We start from the raw sequence: 22,573 nt of genomic DNA on the forward strand, positions 1-22,573 counted from the left end.
CTTCTTTTTTAACTGGAAGTCACCGTATTTTCACCTGAGATAATAGATGGGATGGGATAATCCCCTTTTTCAGTAAGAAAATACATTAAGATCATACCGGAAGTTAGTCTGATGTGCCTATATCAAAATAAGATGTGTATGACGCTGAATTTCATATATAATTATTCTATTGGATTGACATGAAGTCATACATGAATATAAGTATTTATTTTTGTACTGATTGCAATAAATTTTATTTAGAAGTGTTAGTTTGATGACAATATGAAGTCACATTACGTTAACGTATTTTATTTTGACGATCCCACCGCTGACTTCCGGGCTTGGTGTTAGCTAGCTTAACCCTGGCGCTGACGCTAACCAGTCAGACGGCTCGTCTGGTCGATCCTGTCAACAACACCGCAACCTGAGACGGGATAGCCGGTTAAGTCAACCAGCTAGGTGGGCTAGTCTGCTAGCGGACGTGTTAACTAACCCACGCCCCGAACCGGACCTGTTGACCCGGTTGGAGGAGTTGGAGTTGTTTCGACTGGTGAAGAGGAAGGTGGGGGGGGGACTTCGGTAAGTTGTCTCCGGTTCGGGTCGGGAACAACGACCCGCGAATGTTTCCGTCCCGCGGGTCGTGAGGCGTTAGCTAGCCGCTGCTAGCCACTCAGCAGCAGCCTGTTGATCCGTCTGCTCCTGTCGGGAGAGGAGAACCAGTCAGGCGGGTTGACGTTCACCTGAACGCACCACAGGTCTCCCGAACTCCTGTGCTGCGTTTGTGGCCTCGGAACGCCGCTCAGCTGGACTCGGTTCCGTCCGCGGTGGGGTGGGTTCGGGTGGGCAGGCAGGACGGGGGTGGAGGAAACACCTGGTGCCCGGAGGGGCCACAAAAAGTTCCATTTATTAACTTAACAAACAAAACAGACGCGTTGGTTCATCTAAAGTTGTTCATTTTAATCAGAATCTCATCAGAGCTGCGGTGTTAAAGTTGGTTATTATCAGATAAACAGCACAAGTAGATAAAGTCAATGTATTAGTCATACAGTGAGGGAAGTAAAGGTCAAGTCCTCAGGGTCACTGAGGGAATACAAGGTATTTGTGGAAGGCATGTCTGTGGAAATAAATATTATTTTTATTTATGCTCTGGGAACTGATCTGAGACAAATACCACTCTCACAATCAGCCTGAATGCAACTTGTTTCCATGGAAATGAAACAACTACAAACTCTAAAAGCTTTGAAATGACAAAAAGTGAAGCTTCAGCACTTTTATTACTGTGTGTAAAAAGTGTCACCAAACAAAAAAAAAAGAGAGAAGCATTCAAGAAAATCTTCAGCTGAAGAAAATCCTGAATTCAACTTGTCATCATGGAAATCCTGAACTAAATTCTGACGTTTTAGCGTCAGTCTTTCACATCAGTGTAGATAATAAACCTTCATCTCTGATGTGAACAGCAGACACACACATATCGATAGTTTACTCGTGAGTCATCCGCGTAACTAGAAAAATAATTATTTGTTTATTATTTGTTGTCATGACAGCAGAGACAAAAATCATCTGGTTATATTTCCATCATCTCAGCTGCTTGTTGTGTATTTCTAACCCCGTGTGTCTGTAAAAAGCATCTAAATAAATATTCAAGTCTTTTCCAGCAGATCTTGTTTTTTATCAACAAAAGTAAATATTATGAAATTATTTTTCAGAGAAATAATAAGTAAACATGCTGTCGACAAACAAACCGATGGATTCATGTAGGAAACAAAGTTTTTGTTCTTAATAAACGTCACATCGACACGTTTAAAGGCTCCAGCCTCTAAATGTTTTTATTTCTAACATCCTGTTGTTCTATTCAGAGGAGCCGCTCCCCTCCCCGAACCGAAACATCCGACATTAATCAGTGTGTTCTGACGAGTGTGAGGTTCGTCGGTAGATCAGGTGTGTGTGTGTGTGTGTGTGTGACATTTGCTCAGACGTGGCCGTATGGAAGCTGGTTTCTTCTTGTAACTGGCTGAACCAGATTGGTTTACCAGAGGAATCTTCTGTCTGTGCTTCCTGCTAGAGATCGATCCGACGCGCCTGAAGCTCGGATTCTTAAAGAGGTCAGTCGGATGATTTGACCCCTGGAAGTAGCAGGAGCGTCTCTGGGAAGCCGACGCTCTGCTAATCCCTGCAGGAATGTCCGGCGTTCCTTCACAACAAATGTGTTTCCTGTCGGCGTCCTCGGCTTTCAATCCCAAGAATCCACCTTTTCTTTCTGGCTTTTATTCAGTGAAATCATGATTTTTATTCAACTGTCTCATCATTATAGCTCACTCCAGTTGAGTCCTACTGGTCCTACTGGTTCCCATTAATCTGTTGACTTTATCAGGTTGTCTGTCCCGCAGGTCAAAGGTCATGAAAATGTGACCCTCATTCTAAGTCACCTGAATCTGGGTCAGTGTTTCCTTTAGTTTGAACGACTGTAGCGGTCACAGAGAAGGTCAAATCATTGATTTAATCTTAATAATTTAAACAAGTGTATTTTTTAATCATTGAAAACAACTCAAACATGCCCCTCCCCCCCAGCCCTGACTGGTGTAACTTGTAGTTCAAGCGTTTAGAGGCTGTAATCACCGATAGAATCGGTTGGTATGAGAAAGTGGCTGCCGGTAACGACTTCCTTGTGCGTTTTGTTGTTCCTTTTTGTCTGGACTGTTGCCACCTGGAACCCGTGGGTGTGACCGCGTTGACACCTTCCACTCTCACAATTCATCTCATCCTCTTGTTTTTTCTCGTTCTTGTACGGCGACAGGCGCGGAAGCGACAGCGTGAAGACACGTGTGGACGGACGGGCCGTGATTCTCCTTCGCCCCCCTCCCTCCTCCTGTGGTATGACATCACTGCTGGGTCACGACGGACGCCAGCGCCCCGAGGCGGACGGTTGACATCCACTCAGGTGAGATGAAGCCGGGATTGTCGACGGCGTTCTGGTCCGGCGTGACGTTTTTCTGCCAGTGTGAAATCTGGAAAGGAAGCGGCATGTAGGAAGGGAAGCGTGACCCCCCCACCTCGAGAGGAAGTCACACAGCAGGAACCTTCATGAGAATTATGATCACACAACCCGTCTTTGACAAACATGGAGGCTCATTACGGGCGGGACTGAACCTCTGATGTTTCCACTGACGGCTGAAGCCTGATCTGCCTGTGTGACAACATGAAATACAAAACAGTGACGGCGTGCAGCCGCCCCGCCCTTCCTCCACCCGGAACGCCGTGGCGTCGACTTGACATGTTTTTATGACAGATTAGACGTGAGAAAGGTGAACATTTTGATTGGAGCAGCCCAGATTCTAAATCAGAGTCTCCAGATTTTAACAATTCAGACAAACGTTAAAACAATCGAGACGACAGCTTTGGTCTCTGATGCTGCTAATGAAGTTAATAAAAACTGGATTCACGTTTATTATTAGATTTAGATATAAACAGTTATATTCTGGTTGTATCAGTGTTCAAAAAATAAAAAAACACCCTCAGATCCGACAGAGGAGCTTCCATAGAGAATTTTTTATGAAAACTGGGCTCTGCAGAGATCGTATAAATGTAATTTGATCACTTTTAATTTAACGTGTGCGTGGAAACGGTAGTGAAACTCTAACCCACGTCTAACAACCAGAAACACGCGTACCGGGTGAAGGAAGGAGCGTCGGCCGGGCGCACCACGCCATAGGACAACAGGGGTTGTCCACCTTTCTGCCGTCGCGTCTGCAGTGAAGATTTCGTCATACAAACTGGTGCGAATAAAGTTTTTCCAAATCGGGTCGGGATTTTCTGGAGAACGGAAATCCACCATGAATTTCTGGACTCTTTTTTTTTTGTTTTGTTTTCTTGTTCATTTCGTCCCAACGCGACTAAACCAGCTGGAGCCCAAACACAGCTATGAGTGGTTTTATTGTCTACGCCTGAGCCTGTCGATCGATTGATTGATTGATTGATTGATTGTAGCATCGTTTTTGCAGCTGTCTGCACCCGTGCTTTCCCCGAGTTGCGTGATTGATAATCTTGTGTAAATACCACTCAGGTGAGCGATTGCACTGCATTGTGGGACACTCCCCAGGCAAAGTCCAGCGGGTGTCCAGATAGTGGAGTCCGGTGGTGGAGCAGCGTGTTCAGTTTGCCTTTGGTTTCTGTCTCTAAAGCACCGTTGGACAGGATGGCTGCTGAGGTGGAGGTCCAGCCGGGGCAGGTGGGGGGACGGCTTCACCTCAATCCCCTGACTGACTCCAGTAACAACCTGATGGACGCAGCCCCCCCCATCATCACGCCGGAACCCGGCAAGCCCGTCCTGGGGCCCAAACCGCGGCTCACCCCCAAACCGTTCACCGTGGAGCGAAACGCCACCGTCAAGCCCATCGTCGCCCCGAAGCCTCCACCCAAGCCCCGACCTGAGCCCACCTGCCCCGCCGGGTACAAACCAGGACAGAGCCCCAAACCACACCAACCTGTGGCCCCTGGGAGACCCCGGCCGGTGTCAGCCAACTTCAACCGACCTGCTCCCACGTCCTTCAGAACCTCCAGCATGTCAGCCACCGGACAAACGACCAAACCGGTCGTCCAGCCGTTCAAAGCAGCCCCTCCCCTTGACCTCAGTGACCCCAGTCGACCCAGTGCTCCAGTTGCACCCGAGAGGCAGAAACCATCGAACCTGACCTACTCCAAGAGCCTCAAAAGTCGCCCAGCAGCCGAGTGGTCCGGAACCTCCGTCACGGACAAGCACCAGGAGATAGACGAGTCCGCCCCCAGCAGAGGGGGGGGCTCCATGACCAGAGCCAAGTCTTTGGGTTTCCTGGTTGAGGTGGGAAAGGAGGAAGACAAGCAAAACGCTGACTCAGAAGTTCCTCTGCGCCCCCGTCCCAGAGCCCCCAGGCCCAGACCCGTGTCGGCTATTTTCCTCGACGGTCCCACCAAGACGGAGACGCCGGCTCCCGCCCCCCGTTGGACCGCGAGACGCCCCCTTTCAGCTGATCTCACCGCCAAATTTGAGTCTATCGGTCTCTCCCTCCACCGGAGTCCCGTCAGGACCAACGCGAAAGACAGCAGCCAATCGGAGAAGAGCCCGTCGCACGAGAGGGAGGCGGAGAAAACACCGAAAAGCACCGACGGGGACCAAAACAACCCAAACGCAGAGGACGCGTCTGCGACAGAGAGCGACCACGACAAGCCTGCAGTTAGCATCAAGTCACGAATCAACCTCCTGCTGGACTCCTCTGCCTCCCCGGTCGCCGCGGCGACGGACCTCCCCTCTCCGGTCCAGCCAGCCTCCGAAACCGAACCGCCGGTGGGCGTGAAGCAGCTCATCAAGCAGCTGACAGTGGACACGACGCCGACGCAGAGTCCACCGGTGAAACCGGTGAAGCCCCGCCCCCTGCCCTCCGACCTGACCAAAATGTAAGAGCTGCTCGCAAAAAAAGAATGTTTCACCCGGAAACGAAGATCCATTGTCACGCATGGCTTCTGTCTCCTCTGATGTTTGTCCTCAGGTTCTCATCCGAGAGGTTGCCAGACCTCGGCGGCGTCTTCCTCGGTGACGAACGCCACGACGCCGTCAGCAGAGATCCTCAGACGGGGGTAAGACAGAAACTATTGGGTTCTGATGGGTTTTGGGGCTCGGTGGAGGTTAAACAAGCCAATGAGAAACTTCCATAGAACCCTCGACCCAACAGGGTCAATCGATGCCAAGTTTCAGTCCCGGACAGAACGTCTGGGAAGTTAGATTTTATACGTGTTGGTTAGCGGTGAAATATCACGATTAATCGTCCCTGTTTCTTGGTGGTTGATGGGATCAGAATTAGGAGCCGTCACGCTGATTTTCCTTTTCTTTACGTTAGCCGCTAACTCCTGTTAGCTGCTTGTTAAATCTCCAGGTGTGATTTGTATTAATAACCGGCTTCTGTGATACGATTAGCAGAGAGTCAGAAGAGGAACACACTCGTGATGTTCCTCAAAAACAGTCAGTTCAGTTCGGAAAGGCTGTTTAGGAGATGATTATTAGTTAACAGTAGTTAGTAAGTTGTACCCAACCCGACTAATAGTACAGGTGAAGTCCCAGAAATAGATTACGAACAAGGTATAAGCTGATTTTCTAGTTAAAAGTGGTAGCGAGCAGGTAAAGAAAGAACATGTTGCCTCTGGAAATGGGGCAGAAAGACTGCTGACGTAGAAACACAAAGCCTTGAAACCTAAAGCAGCACATTTGTCATCCCCAGCGGTTGGTGGTTATGAAACAGGCAGAGATCAGTGGGAAAAGGTCAACAGAGAGGCTTTGTCTCCACCACACCCATTGTTACCAGAGGGATACCGTTTCCACGCTGACTTCTGCTCGTTTCATCACTTCAGCTGCTTTGTGTGTCTGACTTGATCCTCTAATCGAGTCACATTTGATTTAAAAGTTTCAGGTTTGCTCTTATAACGTAACACTTCTCAGTGGATTTCTCCTCAGGTGGAAGAATCAGCTTTCGGCGACCAGAGGACGTGGCTGGATTCCCAGGAGAAGCCAAAAACACTCCCCCCCGCCGCGCCTGAAGCGCCCGAGGCGGGACGGACACACGGCGCCAGCGTGGACCAACACACCGTCAGAGCGTCCCTGTTCGAAAACGTGGTGGAGAGACGCAGTGTGCTGATGGTGGACGAGGGAAAGCCCACGACCAAGGGTTTGCTCAGCAGCCCGTCGTCCAAGAGTGAAACCTCCGAGGATGATGGGACTCTGGTGACGGCCATCTACAAAGAGCCGCCATCCCCGGCGAGTCCTCTGCGGGTGGTGCACGCCTTCGACACGGTGCCGGCGGTGGAGGAGAGCCGGGCGGTCAGCGAGAACGTCCCGTCGGCGCAGTGGGAGGATAAAGCCATGACGCTGCGCTCCAGGCGACCAGAGGGAACCAGACCCGGTTCCACTGCAATGCCGCAACAGCCGCCGCGGTATTTGAGAATCGGAGCGCTGCAGAAGTGGACGGACGCCGGTAACGAAGAAGAGAAAAGGACGGAACGCAGGGAGGAACAGGAAGAAGTGGCCGCATCCCCAAAACGTCTGAAAATGCTGCAGGCGGAGGAACAACTCAAACCCAAGGCGACGTACTTCGCCCTGACCGGACAGTTACAGGAACCATTTCCTCCTGCAGGTACAGGAGCAAGCTCAGCGGATGTTGGTGACTTTAAACCTGTGCTAGGTAGCTCTCAAGGGGGTGCCACACCTGGGAGAAGGAATCCATCCTCACAAGACCCAGCCGAGGTGACGAGGAGCCACAAATCTCACGGAGAGATCAGATCAGCGCCGGACAGAAGGACGACGGAGGAAGCGATGGACGTGGAGAAGAAACGGGAACTGAAGAAGGAGAAGGAACGACACAAGGCCAAAATGAAAGCGATGGAGAGGGAAAAGCAGCGACAGCTTGAGCTGGAGCGAGAGGCTCTGTTGGAGTTTGAACGAATGAAAGAGATGGAGAGGCAAAGAGAATTCGAACGGCAAAGACAGAAAGCCTTTGAGAAGGAGAAACGAGAGTTTGAGGAGAAGCAGCGCGCTCTAGAAAGGCAGAAGCAGGTGGAGCTCCAGAAACAGAAAGTGCTCGAGTTGGAGAGACTGGAAAAGGAACGGCAGCGACAGCAAAGGGAACTGGAGAAACAACGGAAGGCGGAAAGAGAGAAACTGGAAAGGGAGAGACAGCGAGAGCAGGAGAGGCAAAGACAAAGGGAAGAGGAGAGGCAGAGAGAGCTGGACAGGGAGAAACAGCTGCTGGAGATCCAGAAGGAGAAGCAGAAGATGGAGGAGCTGCAGAGGATCAAAGAGCTGGAGGCACAACAGCTGTTAGAGTTCCAGAAGCAGAAACAGAGAGAGAAAGAGAGGCAGCAGCTGATGGAGCTGGAAAAGCAGAGGCTTCAAGAGAAGAAGGAGAGGGAGGAAGCAGAGAAAGTCAAGCAGATGGCGTTGGAACAGGAAATGTTGAGACTCAGAGAGATCGACAAAGAAAGGGAGAGACAGAGGGAGATGGAGAGGGAGTGTCAGAAAGAGATGGAGAGGGAAAAGCAGAAAGAGCTTGAGAGACAGAGACAAAGAGAGCTGGATAGAGAGAGACAACGACAGCTAGAGCTGGAAAGACAGCGACAGTTAGATCTCGAGAGACAACGACAGTTAGATCTTGAGAGACAACGACAGTTAGATCTCGAGAGACAACGACAGCTAGACCTCGAGAGACAACGACAGTTAGATCTCGAGAGACAACGACAGTTAGATCTCGAGAGACAACGACAGCTAGATCTCGAGAGACAAGAGTTAGAAAACCAGAGACTGAGGCAACGAGAACAAGAGAAGGAACGGCAGAAGAAGGAGGAGCTGGAGAGAGTCAAAGAGACAGAGAGAAGGCAGCTCCTGGAGTTTGAGAAGCAGAAGCAGGCAGAGAGGGACCGTCTGAGGGAGAAGTTGGAGCGGGAGGAGGCCGATAAGATGAGGCAGGTCGCCAGGCAGCAGGAAGCTGAGCGGCAGCGACTAAAGGACAGGCAGAAGGAGGAAGAGGAACGGTCCAGGTTGGAGACGTCTCTTCTCCGGCCTCAAGTGGTGGACATAGACTCAGTGTTCCGTAACGACCAGCTTCCCAAGTCCTCGGCTCAGCGCAGCGATCCTGCGACGCGATGGAAGGAGCCGTCGGCGAGACCAGAAGAGTCTTACAGACCAGCCATCCTGGACATCGACTCTTTCACGGCTCAGGCTCAGCATTCGGTCGCTAGAGACTTGTTCCCTGTGTCCGGTATTCAGGGTGGAGACGCCGGTTTGGGAGCCCGATTACAGCCTGAAAGGGATATTAGCTGGAAGGTGCCACAGCAGACTTCTCTAGGTGCCTTGACTCCAGGATGGACCACATCCCCACAGGACCCTTGGGACCTGCTGTCGGCTCCAGTCCAACCTGCAGCTCCTCAACCCACCAAGCAAACCAACAAAGTCAGCCCAGAGCAGCTCCTCCTCCACTTCCCGGCCACTCAGAAGGTCCGGTCTTCTCCGCTGGATGACCCACTTCACTGGGATAGCAGTCCTGCTGGTGGAGCCTCCAGCGGCGCTGCTGCGGAGCAGAAGTGGTTCCCCAGAGAGCTTCTGGACAGTGGCGGAGGCGTCGTGAGCCGCCGGAGGTCGCAGGGATCTCAGGTGAGACGGAACTGGGCTCCAGATCTACCCGACTTCAGCTGAACTGGCCTGACTGGTGTTGATAGTGTTGAGCTGTTGTAGCAATGGCATTTAAATTACCTCAAATGGAGATGATAGATTGAAATTTAATCAAAAACAACTGACAAACTACAACCATTTTACCCTGATTTTACCCTGACCAACTTGTATAGGTCAACGATCAAATCTAGGTCATCATCTCTTTTTTCATCCCCTTTGCTGCCCGAGTAATGTGCTTTTTGTTTCATCTTTCTATCTGCAACGGTTGTGAAGATATTTGGTGGCATAACAGACGAACGAACACACGGAACACTGACAATAACAATACATCACCGCTTTGAAGCGGGATGTAATAATTCATCTTACAACCAGCTTCTAAGTACCAGTTGTGTTCGTATGTTGAGGACTTCCTGATGTCAGATAGAACACCAGGTTGTCGTTTCACTTCCTTTTGCTTACTTGATTATAATGTCCCCCTGACGACGCGTCTGGGACTGACTGTGGCCCCCGTTTTGTTCTCAGGACCTGAACAGGATGCGCTCTCGCAGCGTGTCGCGGCGATCCGCCCCCCCCAGCGGCGCCGTGGAGGCCGGCCTCTCCCGGCTGAGGAGTCGCAGCGCCCACAGAGAGCAGGACCGCCACGGCTCGGTGAGTCAAGCGTCATTGCGGAACGCGTCACACACCGGTGAGCGTCTTGTGTAACTTGGGCGGGGCATAGCGAGACGCGGAATGCAGTTCGTTGACTAAACGATTCTTGCCAGGTTGTGAAGAGTTGGTGACGAGTGACGGTGGCGTGACTCGCCTCCGCCCAACTGGTGTCGCGTCTTGACAAAGACGAGACGCGTAATTGAGAGTTTGATTATTCGTCAAATGATTGATGACACCCTGCTCTCTCTCTCTGAACGCCCGTCTGTCAGCGGCGCTCAGAGGAGCCGCGGAGCGAGACGATTCCTCTCGGGTGTTTTCACACGGGACCGACTGCGTCTCAGCGGGTCGGGTGTCCCAACAGGCGACGCGTCACACCGCAACGGTGGGGGCGCAGAGCTGAGGTTTAATGAGATCACTGTCGCCCTCTAGTGGTCGTCTGCGTGACCATCCGGTTTGAAAGCTGCTGGTGCTGAATGTTATTTCAGGAATCTAAAATCTGATTGGTCTCTACAATCAGCTTGTTTTCACTCTTCAACATACTGGGCAAAATCGCTTCCTGGTCGTAGCAGCCAAACACACACACACACACACACACGCACACACACACACACACACACACGCACACACACGCTAAATACATGTATAAAAATATGTCTGAGAGGAAATAATACCAGAATATAGCCGTGTTAGTTGGTAACAGTGGAACCTTGAGATAGGAGTTTAAGTGATGTCAGCTCACAGAGGTGAGGTCATAGTTGTGTGATGACATCACTGGCTGAAGGCGGAGCCTTTGAGGCTGCTGCTCCGCAGAGATGGGCACCAGACCGACAGCAATGTTGTTCGTGTGGTTGAGCTGCCTGAGTTCACACTGCTTCTGGGTAAGTGATGGCGTCCCCCTTGATTTACTGCTAATAATGTAGTGTAAATAAAGAAATATATAGTGTAAATAATAATGTAAATAATAATAATGTAGTATAAATAATAATAATTTAAATAATAATGTAGTGTAAATAATCATGTCAATAATAATAATGTATGAATAATAATAATGTAAATAATAATGTTGTGTGAATAATCATGTCAATAATAATAATGTATGAATAATAATAATGTAAATAATAATGTAGTATAATTAATAATAATAATGTAATTAATAATAATAATATATATTAATAATAATGTTTAGAAAACAGGAGACAATGAGCATCGATTCTGTTTTTAAGCTGCTGGTCGGTGATGACATCACTGTTGGAAGCGGTTATTTTAGCTCCACCCCCTGTATTCCTTTATGCTGACTTCATAAGAAGCGTTTTGTTGTGAAGTTTTACAGTTAAATCTCTTCTGCTCCTGGCGGCGTTTAATCCAGACTCCGTTCTGACCGCTGCCGCCGTTCTAGGAAGGATCCTCTTCTGATTGGCTCAGAGCTCCGGGCTTAACCGATGGTTTTTGTTACCTAGTGACATCATTTACTAACTTGTGATGATGTCACACGACGGTTCAAATCCCTGTGGATTTCGTGTGTGTGTGTGTGTGTGTGTGTGTGTGTGTGTGTGTGCGTGAGAGAGAGAGAGAGACTTGCATCAAAAGTGGAATACAGCTCCATCAAACACACATTTTTAGTCACATGATTTAGTTTTAAATAGTTAATGAGGGGTAAAAATTAATGGTTTCAGATGCCCCCCCCCCCCGTTCTGGCTTCTGGTTGGCCCCGCCCACAAACTGATGATGTCAGCAGATGAGGGGAAGTATTGATCAGACATGAGTCACTGCCAGGAGGAGGAATTAATATACTCCTGTGATTAAACACATTTCCTGTTAGTGACGTCAGTTTAGCGTCAGGTTTCAGGCTGGAACTAGTCATTCCTTGTTGTTGTTGTTGTTGTTTACTGGTTGTTTATTTTTATTTTTACGGGATCACTTCATTGATTGTTGTTTATCAAACTACTGGAACTTCAGCCATCTGATTCAGTGTTGAATTCCGTGCTTTCACAAAGTTTCTCCTGCCTTAAACATCTGCTGCTCACCTGAGCAGGTGTTATCTCGTCGTCGACGACAACGGACACAGACATTTGTTTATCTGTTTGTTTGTTTGTGTACCCACTGCTGACTCACCTGCAGCGCTGCAATGCAGTCAGATCACCTGCAGGGGGCGCGTGTGGACAGAGCTTCTCCTGTCTGAGGAGTCTTGATTCAGGCCACCAGCTCTCCACCAATCACAGACGTGTAGCGTGTAGCATGTTGAGAGCTCAGCCGGTGACTTGAGCTGCTGACAAACTTGTTGCTGAGCGTTCAGCCGTTCACCTCACCTGTCATTTAGATTCCTCTTCTTCATCATCATCATCATCATCGTCATCATCATCGCGGTGTGATGACATCATACTTCCTGTTCAGCCTCCTGGTTTGAATAGCCATGCCGTGCAAAGAGCTGCATTTACATGTGTTTGCACTGCGTCTCTCTACTGGTTGTGACACCTCTCGTCTGGAGCGCCGCAGAGCATATATCACCTCCCCCCCTCCCTCCCTGAAGCAGGGACCTCCCCCTCTCTCCCTCTCCCTCTCCCTCTCTCACCCTCTCTCTCTCCACCCAGTTTCTCCTTGACAGTCCTACAGCGAGCGCTGAGCTGCTCTGCTGACGCATTCTGTCCTACCTGCCCGTACCTGCAGGACGAGGCGAGGGGGGAAACATTCTTTCCTCCCCCCCACCCCCCCCACTGGATGCCACTTCTCCTTCAGTTGGATTACGACGCTTCCCCCTGATCTCCAGCGGTCGTCACTGCACCGTTTCTCCTTTCTCCCCCTCTGGAGGGTCTGGATTTAACTTTTAACCTCATTCCGGAGGAAACGCGTCAGCGACGACTCGGCTGCTGCTGAGTCCGGGATGAGATCCATCTCTTCTCCAGGCGCTCGTCAACGGGATAGTTTTGTGCTCGGATTCGGAGAAACCTGTTGTCCCGTAGAGTGGAGTCTTGGCTTTGCGTGACGTTGAAGACCATCATAGCTCGTGCATTAAAGTCGACGTTTGAAGGCTCGGCGTTGGCTTTAGGCTCCCGGCCTGCAGCCCAGAGGGATGAAGTGAAGCCGTGCTGGTGACTGCACCACCAAACATTCTCATGCTGGACTGACCGAGCTCCGCCGCAGTACAGAATCAGTGCAACCCTAGGACATCCGTCAAATCGCTGATGACCCCCCCGCCGCTGCTGGGGTAACAGGAGTCATCAGGTCACGGAGGCGGATTTTGATGGAGTATTTAGGGGACAAGCTGTCGGTGGCCCACTCCCAGATGTCGGGATGGGTGGGGAACGTGCGACGCTCCCTTCACGGCGCGTTCAACCTCCTGTCCACCTCGGTGGAGGGTGCCAGCAGGAGCGAGGAGGAGGCGGCGGGCTTCAAGAGAACCAACTCCCTGCGTTCCCTGGCCTCCCGCAGCAGGGAGTCCATCCGGAGGTTCTCCCTGCGCAGTCAGCAACGTCTGTCGCTGCGCAGACGCACCGCACCCAACACCCCCACCGCCGTAAGACCACACACACCTTCATGAAGCGCACTCAACCCCAAAGAGACCCACCTGACCGGTCCGTGTCCCCAACCCGCAGCGTCGCTTCATGTCTGTGAAAGTTAAATAAAGCAGAAGTGGAATCTGAGGCGTTTTCAGAAACGTCAGGCGTTCATCAACCGTGTCGAGGACTTTGCCTTCTGTTTTCGTTGCTCTTGACACAACTCTTTTGTCCGTCTGTCTTTGTCGAGCAAAGCTGCCGTTTTACTGGTTCTTCAGGTCGGACCCCGTTTCTGCCTCTGTGATGACGAAGTTTAGGTTTGACAGAAAGTGGGAAAAGCAGTTTAAGTGTGATTCGACTGGTCTCCCCCCTGATGACCCACCGGGACAGATTTAGACATCCATGTTTGGGATACGGACACTGCGGCGTTCCTATCTTTAGGAACGCCGCAGTTTGCCGTTGTGAAATCACCTCATGAGTCACAGCTGCTAAAGATAAGAGGTGTTTTCATGACGTCTGCGCTGCTGTGTATCGTGATGACAAGTCTGAGCTGGTCAGCGCTTCTCTGACAGCTTACATGACAGTTTAGTGTCACAGGTCTGCAGTCAAGTGTTCGAGCGTTTTAGGTAGACTAACCAATCAAAAACTGCCTACCGACTGGTCGGAACTTTTTCAGTGAGTGTTGAAACTTTACATCCTTGAAGAAACTTGGGCGTCATTGTCAGCGTCATGTACAGAATCCATGATGTCAGTAGGGGTACTGATGTAGTCTGGTCATTAATTTATTCTCGATCCTCAGGCAAATACCATCATTTTTGATGATGATCTTGTTTGTTAGTCCAAGTTTGGAGATTTTATTCTGATTGTAGTCAAAGAAAGCTGCCATAATGTTGCTTATAAATCCATCCTGCACTGCGTCTCCATTCAGGGGCCGCATCCTTCCAAGGATGTGGACTACGAAGTCGTGGCCACCGTTGGACCACTAAAGGCTCTTCAGTGAAATGGTTGGGGTTATGGAGAACTTCCTGTTTATGGCGTCGCTCACCTTCCTCACCCTCGCATCATCCTCACGCTGCGGCTGTTGCCTCGCAAAGCTGACTGCTCGAGTTGATTGGTTAATGAGGCACAAATAGTAGCAGAAGCTAATGCGTAGTAGTTATAAAATGACAGCCTACTCCTTTGTAGAGAAAGAACTCAAGTCCGCCGTTAGGCATTGACGTTGGTCCCTGGAAAAGAGTTGGATGAGTTGAAGGGATGGTCCGGTTAGTCCGTGATGCTCCCAAAACAGTCTGACCGGTTTGTACCTTCAGACCATCTAGGAACCCTGACCTTCACGCACATCTGTCAATCAGACATGTAGAAATAAAATACTGTCATGCCGTGCAGTCATCAAGACTGTACGAATCGCACAAACAACTTTAACGCCTTCAAGTTTAGCGGAAATAGTCTAGTAGTTTGTATGTAACGCTGCCAACTAACCAGCAACCAATGGAGGCAACAGTCTTGACCCAACCCAACTTGTTGATCAAACTAGAATTAGTCTCTCTAGGATTATCTCAGAAGTTTAAAAGTGAACATTTGCTGGTTCTAACTTTTTAAACGTAATCATTCGCTGCTTTAAGTCATACATGTTGATAAAGGAAGTCTGGTTCTTGGCTATTGGTTGGACGAACAGCAATGTTTGAATGTCACTTCTTTGACAGCTTACTTATCAATCACTAAAATAATTGTCTCAGCCAATGATAAACTGGAAGTAATCTTAAGTTTAGTCACAAATGACAAAGAAAATACCAAAACACAACTTAACCAGGCTAATCAGAACATTTGACTATTGCATAGGAACTAGCATGACCCGAAGACACCACAGAAACAAACAATATCAAATCTCAATGAGAGAGAAAGTGACTAGAACAACCTCACTTCTTAAGTCCAGTCATGTTTCTACATTCCTTCCTGTACTTTGTGGAGCTTTTGTGCGGCACTGATCCGAATGAACCACTTATATAACGAAAGAAAACCGTGGTGCTGGTGGGCCAGCCTCGCAGCCTTGGTCTTAGCGTAAGCCCTCTGACATGCGGCGAGAATGCACATTTGTTGACCTCAGATTACTGCTCTTGGGAGCAGTTGTGTTGAATGTCTGCAGGAGATTGGTATTGATTACTGCTTTGTACATGAGTGCATATTTTCCCACTCCGCCCCAGTCGGATTGACGGAGCAGATGAGTGGGGAATGGGGAGTGGTGGTCAAAGTATGAGTCGCCATTGAGTGGGTTTTATGGCCTCGCGGTATCTGCTGGGTGGGGCGACTGGGCTTTACCTGATATGACAGGAAACATGTAAGTGCTTCTGTAAAGACAAATGAAAAAGAGGAGACGGAAAACTGAGTTTTAGCTGATGGACAAGCAAGTTATTTGAGATACGAGTTGGCGTTCTGTCCATAGTTTTGTTTTAAATACGAGCAAAATCCAAGATACGAGTCGGGACACCACAGATAGTTGGAGGATGGATACAACATCAGTGAGACCGGATCTCGTTCTTTCTCACGTGTTGGCGGATGGATACAACATCAGTGAGACCGGATCTCGTTCTCGTTGGTGGAGTAAAGACGTAGCTTGTGTGTTTTCGTGCCCTTTGTGGTTCTTTTCATTCTTTATCATTGTTTATGTAACTTATATATAATTAATTATACACAGGTAAAGTCTGCATTTCTACTGGTTGATAGAAATATGTTGTTGTTAATAATTTAGGGGGTTTGGGGCTTTTTTACAAGGCTGGAACGGATTTAAATGATTTTAGTTAGTTTAATTGATTAAATGTTGTTTAACTTAGGAGCTCAGTCACTGAACAGATGAAACTTGTATCTCGAGGTTTTACTTTATATAAATCTGTGTTATAAAAACACTAACACATCCGACCCTCACCCCCTGTCTTACCTGAGGCCTGGCACCTGTTCTATGAGTCAGGTCTTATAAGATGAGATCAGTACTGAAGCTAGCGCCGATGATAACAAGCAGGTATTATATGTACAGTAGCTCCTCCCTCTTTGTTCTCCCCTGTAGTTTGACACCATCTGTTATTTCCTTCACCACCGAGTCCCTCCAGGGTGCAGGAGTCAAATCTTTTCTGCGAGGTCGGAGCAATCCACAGGCCGTCGTACAGCTGCGGCTCTCGGCTTAAGTTTCCCAAACCTCGTCCTCCCCAGATTGGGCTGAGGCCTGCGTGGCGATCAGCCCTTTCTCCCCTTCATCCTTCCATTCATCCGCTCTTTGTTATTGGTTTCCTTGGACACACCCTTCCTGTCTCGGGGAAGCTGACTGGTGCTAAAGTTGAGAAGGAAAGCTTTCCTTCTGACACATGTAGGTGCTGCTGGATCTGCTGGTTCAGTCTGCCTCCGTTCTTCATCCACCATATTCTCCACCTCTGAGGGTCCCTCAACAAGAACCGTTTACTGTTTGGACAGAAAACCTGTCCAACCGGACTCAAAGCCACAACCTGCCGGTGCGAGGTCGTGAATGAGCCTCAGAAAGGATGACATCACCTCGTCGACATGTTCCAGCAGAGGCTGCGTTCAGGCGCGGCGTGTTTTTGTTGAGTTACTCGAACACGGAGGAGGAATTTTTATCATCCGTCCTGGACTGCAGGGTGTCTCAACATTATCAACAACAACAGAACCGGCCCTGATGTCTGACCTCTGAAGCTGTCATAAAGACTCCGCTGAGGGTTCCACAAGCTGATAAATTTGACCTCTGACCTCTGACTGAAGTTAGGCTACCCTGTCCAGATGTTGTCAGGTGGTTTCCACATCTAGGCCCTCAAAAAATACCTTCTAAAACCATCCAACAGAATCCCCCCTTTGCAGCCAGGTGTACACAGGTGTACACTGGTGTATACAGGTGTAGACTGGCGTATACAGGTGTACACAGGAATACACTAGTGTACACAGGTGTACACAGATGTATACAGGTGTATACAGGTGAACACATGTGTGTACAGGTGAACACAGGTATATACAGGCATATACAGGTGTATACAGGTGTATATAGGTGAACACAGGTGTATATAGGTGAACACAGGTGTATACAGGTTTATATAGGTGAACACAGGTGTATACAGGTGTATATAGATGAACACAGGTGTATACAGGTGAAAACAGGTGTATACAGGTGTACACAGACGTACTGTATACAGGTGTACACAGGTGTATAAAGGTGTACATGTGTATACATCTGTTCACTGGTGTGTACAGGTGTGTACAGGTGTACACTGTCGTAGCCTCTTTATTGTAGTCTGATCTTCAGGGCTGTTTGGTCGTGTTTGGACATGATGTATGAACTCTCTCTCTCGCTCCATCTTGGATCTCATCCTTCAGTCTGTACTCTCATATATTTCTCCTCTCACACTCAACAAAACCAGAGTATCTTTCACGCTCTGGTCTGGCGTCGGGGGGCGTCCTCGTCGTTCAGGGACCGGGACGATGACAGAACCAGGTGTATCAGGTTCCTGCGTGGAACCCCGGGGCAGCATCTGAGGACAGAGCCGGGTCCTTTTGTTTCCTGTATGTAGGCCGGGGGTGTGAGTTCATGCGTAGCCGAGCCTCCACTGCTGAGACAGTGTGTCTTCTGTAGCGCCTCATTAAAAGAGCCACGGTTGGATGGACAGCAAACACTCCGCCGCCACCGGCCTCCATCTCCGGCCTCCAGTCACTCGGCCCTCCACCTCTCAGGCCTCCCCTCATATTGATTCACTAACGACTGGAGGTGATGCTCATCTCATGAATATTTAACGTGAGGAACGTTCATTCAATCAAACCTCAATCGTTTCGATTTATTAGTCACGATTGATCTCATGAATCTTTGATCACCATTTAACACGATTTGTCCAAAAACGATCAGTTTTAATCGCCGTTGGACTCGATCGATAGGTTTTGGAAATTTCACCCAGCATGCATCTCGTGTGCTAACGGTGTCCTGACGTCCTCCTCGTTGGTTGGTTCCAGGTGCAGCAGAAGCAAAGCAACGGCGTTGAAGAGGAGAGGAGGAGCGGCGGCGAGACGTCGCATCAGGAGACGGACAGTCAGTACGGGACCTGGGAGACGGGGCTGCGCACCGACGACAGGTCAGTGCATAAGACACGCCCACGGGGCGTGCAGGTGCACATGTGGCCGCCGGCGCTGCGATCATGCATCTCTTTGTTAGCATGTGAACACTTCTTGAACAGATTTAATTGTAAGCATAAACAAACGCTCTGATTGGTTGCGTTCCAGCCTCACCCCGGCCACGCCCAGTTCAGACAGCAATCTGAGTCCTTCACCACGGAAGCCCGCCTCCCCACAGACGCCAGGTGACCCCGCCTCGCCGTTAGACGGCGACACAGTGGACAGCGTCCCGCCGTCGGAACAGGAGAGTCACACGCCATCTTTCCCCGACGTAAGTCTGACGTGATGAAGTGAGACGTCTGCCGCTGCAGAAACGGACCAATCGTTGTTTGCGTCTGGTTTTTCCAGGCCCCCGTCGCTCTGCTGGACACCAGCGTCCTTCGCTCCAGAGCTCAACTGGCGAAGAAACGCGCCCCGCGGACCCGCCCCACCAGAGCCACCCGTCAGACCACCGCGGCGCCAGAGGGAGGAGCCACCAACGATTGGCTGTACCGAGATTCCACAGGTTAGCATTTGTTAGCATCGGCTAAGGCTACAACACGGGAGCTCCATGTGTAACCGCACAGAAGATCATCAACATGTTGGTGATCCTAAAAACTGGTGGAGAGTTCCTGGAAGTGTTTCTTCTTCTCCTCAAGGATTAAATGATCAGGATTAAAGTTTACATTAAACTAATCTGGATTAAAACTATCATGTGAATTACGAGTGACACTTAACGGTAGATATTGGAACTATACGTACGTATGTTAAAATGAAAACGTGTTTTTATCCTTATTGTACAGTAATAATATGTTACTGTACAATAAGCTTTCAACGGTAATGACATTTAGTATTCAGAGTAGTAATGAGATTACTTTAGTATTTAGAGTAGTAATGACATTACTTTAGTATTTAGAGTAGTAATGAGATTACTTTAGTATTTAGAGTAGTAATGACATTACTTTAGTATTTAGAGTAGTAATGACATTACTTTAGTATTTAGAGTAGTAATGAGATTACTTTAGTATTTAGAGTAGTAATGACATTACTTTAGTATTTAGAGTAGTAATATACATTACTTTGGTATTTAGAGTAGTAATGAGATTACTTTCGTATTTAGAGTAGTAATGACATTACTTTAGTATTTAGAGTAGTAATGACATTTAAATGACCTCAGATGGAGATCATTGATTAAAATTTAATACGTAATGATTTACAAACAATTCAACTAACAAACAACGTGTAGGAACCAGTTGTTTATGTTGAGGAGGAGCTGTTCTTCCTGTACTTCCTCATCCAAACAGTAGCTCCTCCTCCTCTCTCCTATTAAAGAATTGAGACATCCTGTTGGAGGCGGGGCTTCTGCCTCATTAACATTGAGATTACCTTATAACCTTCATCACACCGCTGTTCTCAGGGCTTCTTCTCCTGCTGCTGCAGGTTTGAGTCGTGTTTAAGGCGTCCTGCGGCGCCACCTGCTGGTGAAGTTGTTCGTTGATGGAAACTCTGTTGTTGTCGTGACAGAACCGAAGGCTGAGGGTAAAGACGAAGATGAGGAGGAGCCCAGAGGAGCTGAGAGCAGCTCCGCCGCCGCCCAGCCCCAGAGGGTCGCTCTTTTCCCTGGGATGGACCCGTCAGCGCTAAAGGTGAGGCTCCGCCCCCTCCCTCCTCCTTACCGAAGAAGACGAGTTTGAACTAATCAAACAAAATCAACATAAACTGTTTTGTCTCGTTTCCTGCCTGCCGTCAGGCGCAGCTGAAGAAGAGGGGCGAGTCTGACAATCAAACAGACGGCCCGGCCCCGCCCACATCGCAAGTCTCCCGCTCGCCAAAGTCCCCGTTTCTTCCTGGGGCGGCGCGGGTGCTGCCCCCTGCTGGTGGGAAAGAAACCAGGTGAGCAGAGCTGGAACCAGTGACCATCTACTGCTCTACCTGTCCGTCAGGTAACCTTCATCTCTGTCTGCAGTGAGGAAGACTCCCCCCAGTGGCTGAAGGAGCTGAAGTCAAAGAAACGCCTGAGTCAGTTTGAGATGGAAAGCTGAGAGGAGATGAGGTCAGTTGACAACCAGCTGCGACATTGGTTTTTATTCGACCTTTCTAGTCGCTGGTTCCTCCTCGTGGAGCCGTCTAGTCGCTGGTTCCTCCTCGTGGAGCCGTCTAGTCGCTGGTTCCTCCTCGTGGAGCCGTCTAGTCGCTGGTTCCTCCTCGTGGAGCCGTCTAGTCGCTGGTTCCTCCTCGTGGAGCCGTCTAGTCGCTGGTTCCTCCTCGTGGAGCCGTCTAGTCGCTGGTTCCTCCTCGTGGAGCCGTCTAGTCGCTGGTTCCTCCTCGTGGAGCCGTCTAGTCACTGAAACCATCTCAATATCCCCAGACTTGAAACCGATCAGAAGCCCGGGTCGCTGCCTTGTTGGGCGGGGTTTCTGAATAAATCAGCCAATCAGAGCATATTCGGTATCTTTCTGTCAAGCTGCTTCCGAACCTTCCAGGCAGTTTTGATCAGATATTGATCAGATCAATGGGATCAGAGTATTGTTTGTTTCCACCAGAGGAACTCATCTAAAGTAAAGCTTAACGCCCGTCCTCTTGTCTCTCCTCCAGGTTGCCTTAATAACAGAAGCCTTAACGTTGGAGCCGGGGAGGTGACCCTACAGCTGCTGATGAATCTTTTTGTTCTCGCCCCGTCGGGCGGTGAATGTGCATGGTGCCTTTTTATAACGGAGAGTCTCTAACTTACGGAAAAACAAGCATCGAGCTGCTTCATTCACGTCATGCGGAGCTGAGGAAGCTCCTCTGCTCCAGCAGAGGAACGTGGGACCGGGACACCAATCCCTGGGATGATCCTGCTTAGTTTCTTCACTCGACTAGTAATGTCTGTCGGCGCTGATGGGAGCATCGCCGTAGGATCACATTTCAGACACTAATCACCCTGAATGTAGAGAACAAATCAGACTAGATCGTCTCCAATCATGAGGAATCAGATGCTCGCGTTGGGATTGATTTTAATAAAGGAACAGTTCAGCCAAAAAAGGACAACTCAAAGTTAGCACGCTAACATTTAGCAGCTTTCTGCTGACGCTTTACTGATGGGTCGGATCGGCTTCTGGCGATGCCTTCAGGGTCGGGTAACAACCAGGAAATGTTCTCCTCTGGGTGGCTGAGTTGATATTTGGGTGAACTGTTCCTTTCAGGTTCCTCTCCTCTGGTACTCCACCGACACACACGACACGGATCTCTCCATCCCCAACCCTGAGCACAAACACTCCGCCTGAAGCCATACTCGCCTCACACACTCCTACATCTTGATTTTTTGTGTGCAATCCCACTCCGTCAACGATCCAATCCCAATCCCAATCTGGGCGTTCAGAGAATCCCACCTCCAGTGGACGGATGTTTTCCGTCTTCTTCCTCCTCACGCTGGCCTGAAGCACTTTGTCGTCTTCTCTCGTTTCCTGTGAATGTGTTGAGAGTCTCCGGACTGGTTTTGTTCTGTCATGAAATTTAAGGGTTTATTTTTATGTCCTCCTTGTCTTTTTTTTATTTGAACATAAAGATGTATATTGCACTGTGTTGTACTGGCCAGTGACCTACGTGAATACATTCTTAATAAAATTTACTACAGCCTCTGGTCTCGTCTTCACCTGGAATATTAACGACTGTCACTTCCTGTTCTCCAGTCGGTCACTTCCTGTCATCAGAGCCAACAAAAGTCCAATGTTCAAGAGATAAGATCTAAAAATTGTGAGTTTGATGGTAAAATCTATTGATCAGAGACAATCGGTAGAACACATGTCACTCTAACCCGATCCAGACAAAGGCCTCCAGCTCAAGGTTACACCTGCTGCAGGTCTGAGTCTGATCTGGATCCATCATGGCTGCCCTCACTAGCGTCCGTTTATCCACAAATCTTTCCAGAAAACGCCAAAGAGTAACGCCAGCTGAACTTAAAGACGGATAACCTGACGCAGCTCCTGGTGTGTGTGTGAGTGTGTGTTGGTGTGTGTGTGTGAGTGTGTGTTACTGCTGATCCGGCCTGTTTGTTCAATCCTCTTGGCTCGCTGTCCTCCTGCTTCCACACATCGCCGCTGGCAGGCCGGCGGGCGGCCAGGCCGGGCGGCGTGTGCCAACACAGCTGCCTATTGAG

General features: G+C 49.3%; 1 protein-coding gene across 2 annotated transcripts; it reads left to right on the top strand.

Annotated features, from left to right (window-relative positions):
* The first annotated feature begins 304 nt into the window (after positions 1-304).
* On the top strand, positions 305-22,055 carry si:ch73-138n13.1 (titin homolog). Of its 2 annotated transcripts, none has more exons than XM_068311716.1 (13): positions 305-558; positions 2,774-2,917; positions 4,158-5,406; positions 5,499-5,586; positions 6,443-9,145; positions 9,686-9,811; positions 18,298-18,416; positions 18,565-18,727; positions 18,805-18,961; positions 19,960-20,081; positions 20,186-20,328; positions 20,402-20,488; positions 21,031-22,055. In XM_068311716.1, the coding sequence occupies exons 3-12, from the start codon at positions 4,172-4,174 to the stop codon at positions 20,475-20,477; spliced, it is 4,932 nt and encodes a 1,643-aa protein (XP_068167817.1). In that variant the 5' UTR covers positions 305-558; positions 2,774-2,917; positions 4,158-4,171; the 3' UTR covers positions 20,478-20,488; positions 21,031-22,055. The 2 variants fall into 2 exon arrangements, with proteins under 2 accessions (XP_068167817.1, XP_068167818.1); XM_068311717.1 differs by having other exon boundaries at positions 306-558; positions 6,458-9,145.
* Positions 22,056-22,573: the final 518 nt, after the last annotated feature.

Source organism: Antennarius striatus, chromosome 3 (genome assembly GCF_040054535.1).
Source record: "Antennarius striatus isolate MH-2024 chromosome 3, ASM4005453v1, whole genome shotgun sequence".
Taxonomy (NCBI): Eukaryota; Metazoa; Chordata; class Actinopteri; order Lophiiformes; family Antennariidae; genus Antennarius; species Antennarius striatus.

Coding starts and splice junctions, on each gene's coding strand:
- si:ch73-138n13.1 (XM_068311716.1), top strand. CDS start 4,172: ATGGCTGCTGAGGTGGAGGTCCAGCCGGGGCAGGTGGGGGGACGGCTT. Junction 18,417..18,564: donor GGGCTGCGCACCGACGACAG/GTCAGTGCATAA, acceptor GTTGCGTTCCAG/CCTCACCCCGGCCACGCCCA. Junction 18,962..19,959: donor GCTGTACCGAGATTCCACAG/GTTAGCATTTGT, acceptor TTGTCGTGACAG/AACCGAAGGCTGAGGGTAAA.